At 36.6% G+C, this 16,851-nt stretch overlaps 1 protein-coding gene across 24 annotated transcripts in view; it reads left to right on the top strand.

The window, feature by feature from the left end:
* The window catches only part of GTDC1 (glycosyltransferase like domain containing 1), a 401,838-nt gene that overhangs the window by 188,166 nt on the left and 196,821 nt on the right, over positions 1–16,851 (top strand). For all 24 annotated transcript variants that reach the window (XR_006712843.1, XR_006712842.1, XM_045479710.1 and 21 more), the window contains 2 exons: positions 5,311–5,478; positions 8,844–9,017. Coding sequence is in view for 22 of the 24 variants with exons in the window: in XM_045479710.1 (XP_045335666.1) it covers positions 5,311–5,478; positions 8,844–9,017 (342 nt within the window). In the remaining 2 variants the exon portion in view is untranslated. The remainder of the gene's footprint in view (positions 1–5,310; positions 5,479–8,843; positions 9,018–16,851) is intronic.

Genomic DNA, 16,851 nt, shown 5'->3' with positions numbered 1-16,851 from the left:
TCATTCTACACAGGTTTTACAAATTAAAGAAATATATATTTAAGCCAAAGACTTTTGAAGGGTTTGGGAATAATTCTCATTTATGCATGTATGTGTTATTAAGCTCCTATTGTATTAAAACACTATCACTACACTTTGGAAGTGACAAAGTGAAGGAAATGAAAGCACTCCTCTCTTTCAATTCTTATACCCGCTTCATCAGCAAATCCTGATACAGGCCCCTTCTCACTTCTTTTCTATTCCCCCTACTGTTCTCCCATCTTCGAAGTGATTCCTTGCAGTCTGTTTTCCGTACAGTAGTCAGTGTAAAGTTTCCTGATATTAAAAAGTAATAAGACATCTCATGAAATACACAAACAGTTGTCGTAGAAATACAAGAGATTATACAAGAAGATGTTTAAGCTTTAGAAATATGTGAGTATAAGAGTCAAATCCTGGTTGTAGGTATACTGACACACTGTGTCATGAAATCTGTGAAAAATCATACGTTTCAGAAATAATATTGAACATAACAAGCTTAAATGAAGCAAGTTAAAGTCAACTTAAAATTGCGTTCCTCAGTTGCAGTAGCTACATTTCGAGTGCTCCGTAGCCATATGTAGCTAGTTGCTACTATATCGGACACTACAGATATAAGCCATTGCCATCATCACAGAACACACTATATCACAGTCCTAGAGAGTCTTTATCAAGGAACAGGAATCAATATAAACAACAAAAGAACAAAGTTTGGTAATGAGGCTAAGCAAGGTAAATCTAGACAAGGAATTTACGTACTGAGCAAGAGACACAACTGGACGAATGGAATTTACTCCTTTGTCAAAGGCTTCCTGAAGCCCTGCAAGGAATTACATAATTACTGGTATCTGTACCTGTGTTAAATTGTGTAGTATATCCCATCATGTGATAAATGTGCTAAATGGTTTGGGGGGATAGAAGGGGCCATTGAAAAGATTCCATGGAGAAAGATTGCGATAATCTGGTTCATGAAGTATTATTACTAGAATGCATGTGGTGGTGGTTGGAATCTTGAATGCCTGTCTTCTTTTCTCATTTTGCTGCCCTTCCATACCATTGGGGATATAAAAATATCCATTTTGATAAACAGCCATCGCACTCCTATAGGGCTTAGGTGTATTTCAGCATCTCTTTTTATGTATTAAGAGAATACAGTAAAAGACAAATAACTGGTTTATTCAAACTGAGTCAGAAAACATAAAATCTCTAACCTTGAATTTCATTAAGTTGAATTATTTTGGATTCCTTAAGCAAATATGACTCAGATTGTACATGTAATGTGCATTGGAAACAATCGAAACATGTATATGGATACAATCCCAAGTACATAGAACGGTGTTGATGTGCTTGCAGCACGGAGCCATTTTGGTTAGAGGATTATAATAGCAGCTTACTTATACCTTTGGTGAGATGGTATAAGCTAATGATGTAGCCGTTAATTTGAATTTAGCAGACATTTTAAATATAGGTTTCTCTTACAGAGACAAAAGTTGCAATTTAAAGCTCTTTGGTGGTCTAAAAACAGCTTAATTCTGTAGTAGCATGGTAATAAGTCCTAATCCAGCTTATACAGTGATTGTAGTATGTCATGTTTGCAAGAGATTGCACAACTGCTTTCTCTGGTTTTTATGTTAATTTAAAAATATTAAACATAAAACCTTATAACATCTTCATGCTGAGATAAACTGTTCAATTTAACTTGTGCTCAAGCAGCAGCTGTCAGGAATTATCTTGTTCCTAGTGCTTTTTGCTATCACCTCGTGCCCTTTCCTGTTGGAGACACAGTGTGGGATGATAAAGCTCACCTTGTTAGGATTTATTGCTTAAGTAATACCTGTGGCAAGATGAACATTGGAAGCCTAGGGGTTGACTGCTGATTGAGTGATGTCATTCATTGTATCATTATTAACTTTATTTTTTAATTGGTCGAAGGGGACAGAGTAAAAATTGCCTATGAATCTTACCTGCATTTTGTGAGCATATTCGTTACTTCTTTTTGGGTGTCACTAACTCAAATATTTGACAAATTGCTTGTTGTCCACTTTAACTACTATTTTACAAATGAAAAGCAAACAGAATCTCTGTTTTCCTGACAGAGATAATTTCCACAATTTAGAAGTAGGGCTATTTCAAGATTAGTTATACAAGGGAAATGATTTTCCTGTTAATGACTGAACAAACTGAAGGAAGTGTTGGTGTGGGCAGACCCAAATGGTTAATATTCCGAAAATCACTGCCACCTCACTTCTGAATGTATTACATTGTTTCATTTGGGAGGCTTTATTTAGAACGCTCAACTTTAGATCTGGATTCCTTGATTATGGAAGGTAAGGAGAGGAGAGATATATGGTAGGAGCAGAGTGCAAGGCTCACCTTGGCTAAACATTTGCTGCAGATGGCCCATCCTGAGCATAAGTCTCATGTAGGAAATTAACAATTGGATTATGATTAGAAATACATATATGATGAGAGGGTTTTTTTACTCATGAAATGTATTTTTCCCTTCTACTCACTGCCATTTAATGCATATTCCCTCAAATTTGTAATTATATAAATATATAACTAGATAAAACTTTGAAGACTAGGTCGATGAAATTACAATATACCATTCATTTAGATTAATCAATTGTTAACATTTTACACATTTTAAAATATCTGTCTATGCAAATATATACTTATAAATATTTATTGTTATTAGTAGCCTTTTGTTTGAACCATGTAAAAATTAGTTGTAGACATCATGACCCTTCACATGTAAATAATTCAGTATGTGTCTCCAAAGAATAAGGTTATTCTCCTACATGACCGTAATAAAATTAGTATACTTAAGAAATTTAAGATTGATTCAAATTTATAGTCTTATATGGAATCCATATTCAGAGTTTCCCTATTATCCTTATAATGTCCTTTATAACTATTTTTTCCTCATCTAGGATCCAATGAAGAATCACACATTGTATTTTGTTTCAGTGTCTCTTTATTTTCCTTTAATCTAGATTTTATTTTTCTTTAGGACATTGACATTTTTGGAGATTGAGCCCAGTTATTTTGCAGAATATTTGTCTGCAAATATTGTTTCCTCATGACCAAGTTCAGATCGGGCATTTGTGGCAGGAGAACTACATTGGTGATTTGTGTCTTTGTCAGTGTATCACACTGGGAAATACACATCACGTGTCCTGTTACTGTTTATATTAAGTTTGATCACCTGGGTAAATTGATGTCTACCAAATTTCTCCATTAAGGTACCATTTTTTTTGTTTTTTTTTTGCAGTTAGTCATGTGGGGGCTGCATGTAATGAATTTTCAGCCTTCTGTGTGAAAAACATTGAGCTTGCTCAGGTCTTATGATTAAGAATGAGTCATTGCTTGCAGTAGTATTGTATGGAGGTAGAGGAGGGGGTGTTACTCAATAATTAGACCCACAAGTCACCGTCCATTTTATTTTAAGGAAAATATTGATTGATTGAGATTAATATTTTATTGTTCTCTCTACTAAGGATCGGATTTATAGATAAGCAAGTATCTTCATATTTCAGAATTTTCCATTTAAGTTTTAGAAAGGCTTATACTTGGTGGTGGTGGTGGTGGTGGGAATATTTTTGGACAAAATAAGGCATTTTTTTGATCACCATTTTTCTGTGTGCTTTAGTTGAATACAAATAGACAGTTAAAAATACAAATACGTCTCCTTTGTAAGGTTTTTTTTACTTCAAAGCATTAAACCATGATATTAATACAGCCGTGTGGCTTTAGAGAGAGATCACGGCCTTTTGGTCTTTATGTGCCTTTTTTAGTCCATGAAGAAGACACCTGAATTCCTACTTATGATATATGCACTTATCATGTCATCATTCTTCCTGTGTGAAAATCATATAAACACCTGAAGTTAGCCATTTGACTTATCTGCAAGGGAAAATTTATAGTGGTTGTAATCATGGTAATAACAAGTATGATATTTTGTATTTATTAAGTACACAAAGAATCATTTGCAGTGTTTACGTGGTCCACAGCCAGTTCATATCCGTGGCATAATGAAAGGTGCTTCAGGCTGTCGAATACCAGGAGTCTCTGCTTTGCCACTTTGTACCAGTGTCAATCTACCAGTGCCACTTTCTACCAGTAAACGCAAAACTCTTAACCTTGTTGAACCTCATTATGTAGAATGGAACTAAAGCTGTAAGGGTCAAGTGATGCTACATTATGTTGTAAAGGTGGCATTCTATCAAAATTGTGCCATCTAAATGTCCTCAGCTGTTCAGGGGCTGTAATTTGTTCCTCTTTTGTGTCCATATGTGGTAGGCACCTCGTTAGGGAAACGTTTCGAGGTTGTCCTAGAGCGATATTACTCCTTTCGGGTTTCTTTCTGTTAATTCTTTGTTTATGTCACAAGTGCAGGTAGCGTTTATCCTGATGGGCTGTCTTGGTTCATCTTCTCTCTTCTTTCCGGTTAGACTCTGGCCCACATTAGGCATTTAGTACACGTTTGTGGAATGAGTAAGTAAATGGACACTGTTTCATTTATAAACATAATAGGTAAGCTTTCAGTTCCTTTTTTTTTCCCAAAGATAAGGAATCAGCTTTCTTCTTCTTTTTTATATTTATTTTTTATATAAGGAGTTTTATAGATCATACGTTGATGGATTATACATCTGGTGCCATTAGCAGTCCAGTAATGGAGAATAAAAAATAAAATAAAATAGCAATAAGAAAACCACGAATATTGCCAAACAGTTAAGGAAAAGGGAGAGGTGGCAGATAGGGACAGTGAGAAAACATGCCAAGAGAAAAAGACCACACTCAATAAGTCTGTTGCATAAATCAAAAGGGTTTATGTCATAACATGAACATGTGCCATTCCTGCTCCTATATTGAATTTCAGTAGTTGGTTGCATAAAGAAGTAAAGTGTAATGAAACTGGCAAGCAAAGTATTCCCCAGTCAGCCTTATCTTTGTTCCATTTGTCCTTCAGATAGAGCTTTTCTTGCCTTTTTCAATAAAATCCATCCGGCTTTTTTTTTTCTTTTTTTTTTTTTCTTTTTTTTTTTGCATCTCTCAGTAACTGAGCTGAGAAGACCAATGAGATTCAGGGCTTTTATAGTTCTTAGCAGCTGCTTTTTAAGAGATCAAAACTTAGAATGCTGCTACATGGTATTAAGGCTTAACTATTGATGTGTCCCTATAGGGGATATGTTTTTTGGGGGGGTAGGAAGAGGGAAAGGGGGAGGAAGGCAAAGGATGACCACTTCACACATACTTGGGACAGTAAACTTTAATCTCCTTGTTTCCTAGGATCCTCTTTGCAAGCTCAGTGCTGAACCTGACTGAACTGACTGCCCTTCGGCCTGACCTTGGGAAGTTGAAAAAGATTCTGTACTTCCATGAGAACCAATTGGTATATCCTGTCAAGAAATGTCAGGAGAGGGATTTTCAGTATGGATACAACCAAATTCTCTCATGGTGGGTATAGATTGTATCATTATATTTAGTCCTTTGCTAAAAGATTTCGCTTTTAAATCTGAAGACCTACTGTACACTTATTTAGAAAACATCTTGAAATAGGTGCATAAGTGTAAACATACCTTCCATGGTAGTAATTGCTTGTGCCTTTGCCGTATATATATATATACATATACATATATATACGTATACGTATATATATATACACACACAGCTAATCCTCTTATAAAATACACATATGTAACAATCTAATGATGTATATTGAACTAGTTATCTATTTTCTACAACATTCAAAATAGAATCAAAGTGTCCACAAGGCACCATCTTTACCCCTTGATTCCATCCTGTATTGTAGAAGGGGTACTTTTAGAAAAGAGCAGTTAGTCAATTCTCATCCATTCTCATTTACCAACCACTTTCAATATATCCAGCTGAAATCAAAATAGAAATTTATAGAGGAATAAGTAATAGACCAAGGGGTTTTTGTCTTTTTTTTTTTTTAACTGTTTGTAAGAGAAAACTATGGGAAATGAATCTTTAGGTGGTTGTTTTTTTTTTTTTTTTTCCCCTCATTGAGTCTTCTGAAATCGCACAGCCTTAAAATACCATGACATTTCAAAGGTGATGGTCCTTCTCTGTTGTTACTTCCACAAAGTGTATCTCTTGAAGCTTAGTTAATGAAAGAAGTTAATAACAACTCTGAAATGGCTTTGCTGGTGCATCCTATTCACATAACTGCAACAATCAAATAGAATCAATTTGGCAGTGATAGGGTACATCCTACCTTTTTTAATAGTTCTTAGCAATTGGGATTCATGATGTGTTTAAACAGACTCCCAACTCCTACAGCATATTCCATAGTTTAGTTGACATAGAAAAACAACTCTATGGTAATATTTCCGTGTTTCGAGCATTTCGTAAATGTTTTCCTGCAATCATTTTTACAAGCTGCTTCAATTGTGAAGTGGCAGTGCTATCAAAATAGAGTGGAACTGCTTCACGTCAAATGTCTCATAAAAAAAGCAACCGTGTTGAAATTTCATAATAAAATTAAAATACTTTATTTTATCTTGAAACAGAGAAGGGAAATATGTTTTAAAAACAAAAATAAAATCATTCTGTGCCTTATCAATATGGAAAACATTTGTAATATTCTTTTGATTTCTTGAATTAGCATCATTCTTTTCCTCAGATAGTGTGTGTTTATTACCCCTGAGAAATAACTGGGGAAAAAAATTAAGTCTATTTTTCCCTTTATGGGTGGCTTTAAAGTTAATGGAAGTTACACCCACTCATATCAGAGAGGAAATGCATGAAAAGAATATTTCTGTAGACCGTCTTGGATATTTAATTTAGCGGAGACTGGGTTTTTAGGAATGTAAGTAGTTAGGTTGCATGCCCTAGGAGGGCAGATGTCTATAAAAAATTTCAGCTCACTACCCCTCATCTCTCTGTTTTATAAAAGATTGTGTTTGGTCGAAAGGAATGAGACTATAAGGGTTCCAACATGATTTTCCGGCATTGCTCTTCTTAAGAGGGTAAACCGATCAACAAGCTCGGAGAGAAAGAAGGGGACTCGATCATCGGTTGGCCTCTTAATGAGAAAAAAATGGTTCACAGTTGTCCAGAGGAAAAATAAGAGTGTCAGGAAGCAGTCCTGTTTCAGATTCTCTTCGAAAAGTATGACTCTTGCTTCCTCAAATGTTTCTTTAGTTTTCTTGCTGACTTCTGCTTTTGTTGGCACTGTCAGATTTCTTTCTTGACCGTGTGGCAGTTAAGGACTTTAGAGGTGACTGACATAAGCACTCACCTTAAATAGAGGTTTCACTAGCCCTCTGACTTATGAACACATGTCGTAGCAGTATATTATGACCTGTGGGTCGCTATTACAATATGTGACATATGGTGAAAACAGACTAGCTGTAAAACATCCTTCAACTTTTGGTATATTATTATATTGGCTTCCTTATTGCTTGGTGTTGTGTCAGCACTTCTGTGACATTCTTTTGTGTTATCCGTGCTGTTATCACCCCTACCCCCAAATTTCCACTAGGTTGCAACTAAAAAAAAAAAAAAACTTGTATGGAAAAGCAGTTTTGCAGGGGAGGCATAAAGGTGGCAGTTCAACATTCCTTTTGTAGGTTTTTTGTTCCGCTGTGTATTAATAATAGGAACTTTGGCTGTCCTCAGTAAACGAAGGATTTGCTTTGGTATTCCTATTCTGTAAGCTCTGCTTATTCATTTGTGTTTTGCCTTCTTGCGGACTTTTTAGTTTTCTTGATCTGTCATTTTTAGGGTGAAATAAAATTAACTGTTGTTTGGACTTATATAGCTTCTCACTAAAACGTTTGTATGCATTTTGCTGAGATCCCATGACACCGAGACCCTAAATCATTGCCTAAGGCAAAAATATTTGCTTAAATCAAAACAATTATTTATTAAATCAGTTTTTTGACTCATACTCCATATTCAGGTTTTATCCAGCTTGCCCATGGTTATCATTCGTGTTCATTGGTTTTCAATAAAATGTTATGGGCTGTTTTGAACACTACTGACATAGTTATGACACCTAAAATTTGTTTTCACATTTCCTTATAATAATGTATTTTAGATTATTTTTATTTAAAAAATATTAAAGGGAGGAACGCAATATATCCATCAAAAGTAATAGCTAAAATTATATTTATTTCATTTACTTATGAAGGTCCATGGTATTGTGGTCCTTCTTCTTTGGCCACCCCAAATATAATATAATAGTGAAATAAGTTGTTTGTGGAGATATTCCATATAATTCTTCCTGTACAGTTCCAGAGCTTTAAAAAACCTAATGGTTTCTTGAAGCAAGGACTAAACACGAAATAGACTTTAACCACGTGTTTGAAGGTATGCTCTTGTGGGAAGTAGCTTTATCTGAACTCATCTCCTTCAAGGTAGTGAAAGGGATTGGCAGATGTTCTCTTCAGTGTAGTATGGTGTAAAACGATGTATATCACTGACATAGAAACCCAACGTGGGTATTTGGGCCACAAAGGAAAAGGTCCTGCTGTACTGACTGTTGATGTTATAGAAAGTCCTGGCATTGCAGAAAAATAAACTTTGTTTGGAGCCTCATAAGATCCCAATAAATTATTTGATTCCTCTCCTGCCTTTCTTTCCTGATGCCAGAAATCAAACTTACCACGATACAATGCTAATGAAACTAATTCTCTATTAGAGGCATTTTAGTAAATACTGTGGGAAGTGCTGAGTTCTTTGCAAGCCCAAGGACAGTATAAACTCTGATTAACACAGAGGACTTAGGCTTATGAAAAATAGCTGTGAGTGAGTGTGGGTTCATCATTTGCATTTATCCTTTCCCTTTACAGCCTGGTGGCTGATGTGGTGGTATTCAACTCGGTTTTTAACATGGAGTCATTTCTCACCTCTATTGGAAAATTTATGAAGCTGATTCCTGATCACAGACCCAAGGATCTGGAAAGCATCATCAGACCCAAGTGCCAAGTTATTTACTTTCCCATCAGGTTTCCTGATGTGAGCAGGTCAGTATGTTTGACTCTGTTTTCAATATTGTATCATACTTTATTCACCAAATGTATAGAAATTGGTGGTGTTCTTGCCAATTTTAACTTTTCAGCGTAAGCATGGTTAATTGGAGAATCAAATTCTATTTCACCATGCTGTGATTTACAAACATTTTAAATAATCATGTGTCCAACCTATCACTGAATGGTTAGTTCTGATATTGAGTTTGTCCTTTCTTTTCTGTTATTTATTGCTGTCCCAAAGCAAGCTGCTTTGGCTTTTTAACACTTACTGTTTTGTTTCTTTATTTGTTGTTTTGTTGCAGAAGTCATTCATTGTTCAGCATGTTTCTCAGCCTTTGCTTTCAGCTTATGCCCATGGGCTTATATGTATATAGCAAACTGTTCTAAGTAAATCAGTGTTAAATTGCACTGCTTGGGTTACTTTCATTTCCCATGCTATTTCCTTCTATTTTTTTCCTTTTTCCATTTTTTTTATTATTTATATTATCTTAATAAAGAGTTAGGTCTTCTATATTAGGTTGCAAATACACTTAATTGCCATTTCTCTTTCTCTGTTACTAAGGACATTTTTTATTACCCCTGTTGCTAGGCCCACCCTGAATTAGCAGTGGATGATGTGGCTCAAAGGGAACATTCTCAAATTCCTTTTCACTTCTGATTAAACCTAGCAAAACGGTTTTTATTACCACTAGGAATATTTCTCCCGTGTGAACAGAAAGTTTACTTCAGTGGGACTCATCCTAGCTGGGGATGCTGCTGTTTGTAACTGACGATGTCCTTAAAAAGAGTTCAGGGACAGCTGTTTGTTCCCCATCCCTGAAATGAAATCAGGAAACAATTTAATGTCTGCACATTATGCAGGAGGTCAGCATTATTTTCTGTATTCTAGATTTAGATTTTGCTGTGGGATCAGTAGTCCTCATCAGCACTCTGAATGCTGATTTATTTCAGGATTTTACTAGTTAATATTTCATTGAAGAAGAATCTGCCTAATACCAAGTCAAGTTAGTGAGTCATAAAATTTAAGTCCTACAACCTTGCCCAATTTTTACTTTATGGAGTTCAGAAAACAGAGGCCCAGGGAAGCAGGAGACTGGCTTGCACTCACACTGCTGATTATTGTCACACACTGGATAAAAGTTTAGACCCTATGACTTTTGATCCAGTTTTATGTTTACTGGTCATACTTCCTATCAGCAAAGGTCATATGTCAAAAACATTTAATCATTCATGTGCAGTTTTGACAACTATCAGGCTAAGTGACACTAAGATCAAATTCGATTTTCAGTTACACATGTGTATGTATAAAATGTATACGTATATATAGTTGTTGTATTTGTATATTTATATATATAATCTGTGGGATGAGAGAATTTCAACTTTTGGAAAATATAATTGTTACACTTTAAGATCTATGATGAGCTAAAACACAGTTTATGTTTTAGTCCACATTTTTAAAATATGAACCTTATTTTTTGATACATTTTTAAGTTTTTCATATAATATATACTCAAAATGTACATCTTTAAGTGAGTACATAATTATACTACATCTTAATTATTACCACTATATTCCAAATAAATAATGTATTTTAAAATTCATTTGCATCTGATATATTCCTACAACATCATATACTTAATACACCTGTGGCAATTGAATAGTTTATTAATTTGGACTATATTACCATAAATAAATCTAGCTAAATGGAAGAAGGTTAAGAAATATTGTGGCCAAGATAACATTCATAAGCAAGGTCTTAGCCCAAAGTGTTATTTGAATTATTTTCAAATGGTAATTTGCTTTATCCACCCCAAACTCATATAGTGTAAGTAAGTGATTATTTGCATGAATGACAATCATTCTAATGCCTGCAGTCTTAAAAGAGTATTATTTTGTTGAGATGTTGAAAAATCTTTAGTAATTCCAAAGGCAACATAACCAAGATGATGGAAGAAGAAAAAACTTTTGAATGCTCTTATCTCTGTCCCTATACAAATATTTTTTGGTCATGGCAAAAATAAATTTAAGTAAAAACAAAGTGGAAGATACAATTAAATTATTAATACAATGTGCTATGATAGTGTATACTCTAATGGATATTCATCAGAGAAAGGGAAGAGCCATATTTCAGCAAAAAATATGAGGATTTATAAAGTTGATAACAGTTATAGTTCAGAGTACATCAGTCACATAGGACTTCAGAAGGATTGGCTTTGTGGCAACAGCTCTTACCTATTGCCCTGCTCGCCCCTCACTGCCTCGTTCTCAAAGACCAGAAAAATAGTAGCAAGAAAGAATATCTCTTGAAACTATCGTTATATGTATTAAGCATCTGGGGATGGGAAAACTCTTAAACACTGTAGACATACATACATACATTGTGTTTGGGTCTTGACTGCCCCTTGCTAGCTCTGCAACCTATGCAAGTATAATGACCCTGAGCCTAGGTTCTTTAATGATTATGATTATTACATTTACGTCATCACCTCATACGCATTGTGTAGTGACTAAAGGAAATAATGCATATGTGAAATGCCTAGCATAGTGCCTGGTATGTAATAGCCCCCCTAGTAAAGACTAATTCATCTTATTAATTAACCCACTCCCATTGTTATGTAACATAGTACATTTATTGCCACCTGAATATAAAGGACTGACTTCCTCTCTGCCCTCTCTTAATTAGCATATGAAAATAGAGAAAAATTCTGCCAAAGGAGCAGTCTAATATAAATAGAGAGATTCATTTATTATTCTCTTTATCATCCTGACTCAGTCTTTGGGCCTCATAAGACCCTACCATCCATTGATGGGGCCAGTTCCTTACTTTGAGATGCTCTTCTTGTGCCAATTTTCCTCCTTCTTCCTTGAGCTTAGCCTCCATATTTGGTCATCATACCTGCTGTCTTGCAGATACTCTCAATTTGTTTGTACTTTTCCCTTAATTTGATTAGAAGAACATCCAAGAACATACTTATTAGTCTACTCTCAGTTCATATGGTCCCTGAGAGCGGCCTGGCAAACAGACCACATTTCTCATCCTATAGATAACATTTCATCCTATAGAAAAATCATGCATTTTTCTTTCTTTGTAAACTGCTGATTCCAAATATCCTATCTTCATTCTCAGGTCATGACTGAGAAAATAGAAACAATGGTCAGAGAATTTATATATGCTGCCACCACCGCGTCTGCCCATCCATGTGTTCCTGGGTGCATATTCTCCTTCTTCACACCTGTTTGTGTGTGTGTGTGTGTGTGTGTGTGTGTGTGTGTTTGTTTTAGTTTTTTTTTTTTTTAATTTTTTTTTTTCAACGTTTTTTTATTATTTATTTTTGGGACAGAGAGAGACAGAGCATGAACGGGGGAGGGGCAGAGAGAGAGGGAGACACAGAATCAGAAACAGGCTCCAGGCTCCGAGCCATCAGCCCAGAGCCTGACACGGGGCTCGAACTCACGGACCGCGAGATCGTGACCTGGCTGAAGTCGGACGCTTAACCGACTGCGCCACCCAGGCGCCCCTGTTTTAGTTTTTTTAATGGTCATTTATTTTTGAGAGAGAGAGAGCCAGTGCATGAGTAAGGGAGGGGCAGAATAAGAGGGAGACACAGAATCCGAAGCAGACTCCAGGCTCCGAGCTGTCAGCACAGAGCCCGATGTGGGGCTTGAACTCACAAACTGTGAGATCATGACCAAAGCTGACGTTGGACGCTTAGCCAACTGAGCCACCCAGGTGCCTCAATTCACACCTGTTAATAAGGACAAACTGACGTTGCTTCTGTGTTAAGGGTTTTGCCCCCACTTTTGCCAGAGCTCATCCTTCTTGCATACATAAGACTACTATCCTAGCAATGTGTCCTTTGTTCTGCATCATCAGTTCTCCTGTCTTCTGGATCATTACTGTTAGCATAAGAGAAGTGTTATTAGTTTTACATCTTGAAAAAAAAAAGTCCTTTCTTGATTCCACTTCTCCCTTCAGAAACTGCCTGTTTTCTTTCTTTCTGTTAGTAGTGAAACCTCCTGAAAGAGTTGTTTATACTTGCTTCTAATTTTATTCCTACTGTTCTCTCTTATAGCTACTCCACTGAAATTGCTTTTGTCGAGGTTACCAATGACTTCCATGCCTCTCTAAATCCTGTGGTCAATTCTCAGTGCTCATCTTACTTGACATATCAGCAGTGTTTGATACACTATGACACATTCTTCAGTTGACTGCTAGGACACACAGGTTGCTACTTCTTAGGCTTCTTGCTGGTTTCTCATCATTACCCTGGCTTTGAACTTCAGACTGGCTCTTGGCACTCTTAACACTTAAGGGGCTGGTGGAAGAACAGCCCAGGATTGAAGAGAGGAGAAAAAAGAGTCAGAAGGTCAACATTGAAAGAATTATCCTCTGGAGCAAAGGGAAGAAGACTTTAAGGAGATGGTCAGTACTGAATTCAGAGGACTAAGGTTAAATAAAGTGATGACTAAAACATATCCTTGAATTTGACAGTTAAAAGGTCAGTGGTACCCCTATCCTGCCTTCTGTTAACTCACAAAAAAGTTCCCTATGTTCTTTCTGACAGCCAGAGAAAGTTAGGCTCCAAGTCTGGTTGAGATCTCTCTCCTTTCCTCTTTGTGTCTGTCTGTCTGTCTGTCTCTCTCTCTCTCTCACACACACACACACACACACACACACACACACACACACATACACACGGATCCTGCTCCTTATGGATGGAAGCACCAAGGTTCAGAGAAGTTAAGTGTCTCCTGGTAGCCACACAGCCAGATAGGGACAGAGCAAGAACTGGAACTCATATCTCACAATCTCCATCCCATGCTTGGCCCACCACTTACTGTGAATGCAATTTCAGAGGTCTTGATTATCTGATTTCTCAGCTGACAGCAGATTAGCAGCATCAAATTGGGGGTGCGATAAAGGCAGGCTCACTGACAGCAGTAAAAAGTGACAGCTGACTGACAGCTCGACAACAAGGGAGGAGAGAGATAAACTATTTAAAAAAATATATGAGAAGTGAAAAAGCGTAGCAGCCTGAAGCCATTCTATGGCAGGGCAGGCAACTCTGCACATTGAAGAACCCTGCAGACATTTCTCCATGATTGTACGGCTTGTACATCAAAAGGAGGACTGTGATTTATTAAAAGAGATTAAATGGTAGCCAGTAAATTCTGTTTAAGAATGTAGGGAAATGCGTAACCCACTTTTGGCAGAAATGATAAATAACAGCAAATGAAGTTAAGCATCATGCCTTACTCTAGGATGTACACGAGCTGTATTCACCTCAAGGAAGATAGTAAACATCTGAACCTTCATATGCAGTTTTAACATCTGTAAGCTTAGGTCACCAGAGAATATTTCAGTGAGCTATCTTTTTTAGATCTTCCTGATGGAGGCTTTTTATGGACAAGATCTCCCTTTGCTGTCAGGGTGGGAGTGTATACACTCCCCCTTTGGTATTGAAGACATCCAGGCCTGTCAGATGATCAGTGGGCAACAAAACAAATTTTGCAATATTAGTACCATGCTTTAGCCTGTATGGGCTGCTGTACCAGAATACCATAGACTGGGTAGCTAATGAAAAACAGGGATTTATTTTGCATAGTTCTGGAGCCTGGCAAGTCCAAGATTAAGGCCCTGGTAGATTTGGTGTCTGTTGGAGGTCTGTTTTCTGTGTTTGTGCAGTGTTCTCACATGATGGAAGAAGGAACTAGGGAGCTCTCTGGAGTCTCTTTTGTAAAAGCACTCATCCCATCAGTGAAGGAGTCACCCTCGTGATGCCCAAAGGCTTCACCTCCTAATACCATCATGTTGTGGACCAGGGTAGGATTTAAACATAGGAATTTTGAGGGAGTAGAAATATTCATCCTGTACCATGCCAGAAGATAAATAGGATCTCAAGACTTGATGACATGAGACTCATGACTGGGAAGCCAATTCTGTGTTAGAGGATATAGATTAGATTGAAAACTAAGGAAATTTCACTGTATATATCAAGAAGGCAAATCTCACGTAGAACTCCATGGATGTGCGATGCAAAGAATAAAAGAAGCAATCCTGCAGCCAACTGAGCTGGACATTGGCTAGAAGAAGCCAGTATTTTCCTTCTCTAAATCAGGTAGCTGCCATACAGGCAAGGCCTCATACAACTAGGAGATTTACGTAGCCAGGCCTTTGTGTCAGTCTTGGTCTAATGAAATCAGAACATCTGAAGAATTGGTAACTTGCTTTCTGGCAATGTCATCTTTAGAAGGTAGAGCTAACCATAACAGTTAACCTTACTGATTCTTATTTTAGCCCTGCATTGTGGCTAAGCCTATTATGCGTATTTTAGCATTTTATTCTTCCAAAAATTCTAAATTAGCCGTAGAGAATGTAAATAACTTTATGCCTACAGTCATACAGATAGTAAAGGTAGAACAAGAAATCAATCATTTTTAATCCATTTTAGAACCCAAATTCTTTTTCCAAATTCTTTTTCTTTAATTCATTATTTCTATATTGCATGTCCCCCAAAACGAGGTTCTGGTCCCTGATACTTGACCCTGACCACTGAAGAACAAATGATTTATACAAGTGAATTGACAGAAATATAGAATAAAAGGAACCATGTCATGGTAATGTTATAAAAGAAAGGACTCAAGACTTTAGAAAGCCGACTTTTATAAGGTAGGAGTTTTAAAAAGGAGGATACTGAAGAGGAATGAGAAATTTAAAAAAGAATTCTGATGGTAAAATTGAAGATGGGCCTAAAGAAGCAGAATAGAAAGAATACGTCAGAGATACAGCTGTGGGCTTAGACCATTATTTCGTGTATCTGAATCCTTTTTTTTTTTTTTTTTTTTCTATTCGTATTTACGTCTCATTTACCCAAACTCTCTTCCCTTACAAGTAATTGTATAGCGTGACACTTGTGTTACATAGGGCAGTGCCTGCTGCATCACATTAGATGTTTAGGATGGAGTTGACTGCATCAGCCTATCATCACACTTCTTCCAGCTGCCCCCTGTAAGATTTGGTACTGAGGGACTGTTCATGATTTTCATAGAACAAGATCATCCCCACTCTCAACAAATTGAATCACAGAAGAGTGTATTGTAGAAATACAGTGAATTACAAAGCAGCATTTCCTATTCTTGAAAAAGATCAGGTCTGCTCAAGGAATTCCCTCAGGGACCATGAGTAGGGAATATCAAAGTGGCTATCATCTGCTTCAAGTAACATAAGGGTGGAGTAAAGGTGAAGAGAGATAAATGCTCGAGACTGTCAAGTCCTGATACTTGTATGTATTTATTACTTGCTTACCTTCTGAGTCCCATTATATTGTGAAAAAGTTTACATTTTTTTTTTATTATACTTGCCCATAATTGTTCTAAAAGACCAAGTTTATGTGTTTCCAGCGGAGACCACACAGAAAAAAAATCATCCAAATTTAATGAAGAGATGAATGGATGGTATTTCTTTAGGAGTTGAAGGTTGGACTTGGAAGCAAATTGAAGGCTGTATACTTTACATTGAAAAATAGGAGCTGTATTTGGGGTTCAGGTCCCATTTAGGGACCATAGAGAATATCGTATCAATCTTGTTATGATCCGTAGAGAAGAATTTCATATGCTTCTGTAATCATTTCATTACCTATTCTAATTTTCCACTGTATTGGATTGCCAGAATTGCCAGAATAAACAATAGTAGATTTTACCTGTGAATTTACTCATTTCATAGTAGCATTTGCATTCTGGGGACAGGGGTTATATAAATAGCTTTCCTCCTCCTACATTTTTGACAGCAAAGGAAAGAGAAAAACAACGTTGGTCATTTGGAGTAATC

The sequence above is a fragment of the Leopardus geoffroyi genome, chromosome C1 (genome assembly GCF_018350155.1).
Source record: "Leopardus geoffroyi isolate Oge1 chromosome C1, O.geoffroyi_Oge1_pat1.0, whole genome shotgun sequence".
Lineage (NCBI taxonomy): Eukaryota > Metazoa > Chordata > Mammalia > Carnivora > Felidae > Leopardus > Leopardus geoffroyi.
Note: the sequence above shows the minus strand (reverse complement) of the source record. Positions and strands in the feature narration are given on the sequence as shown.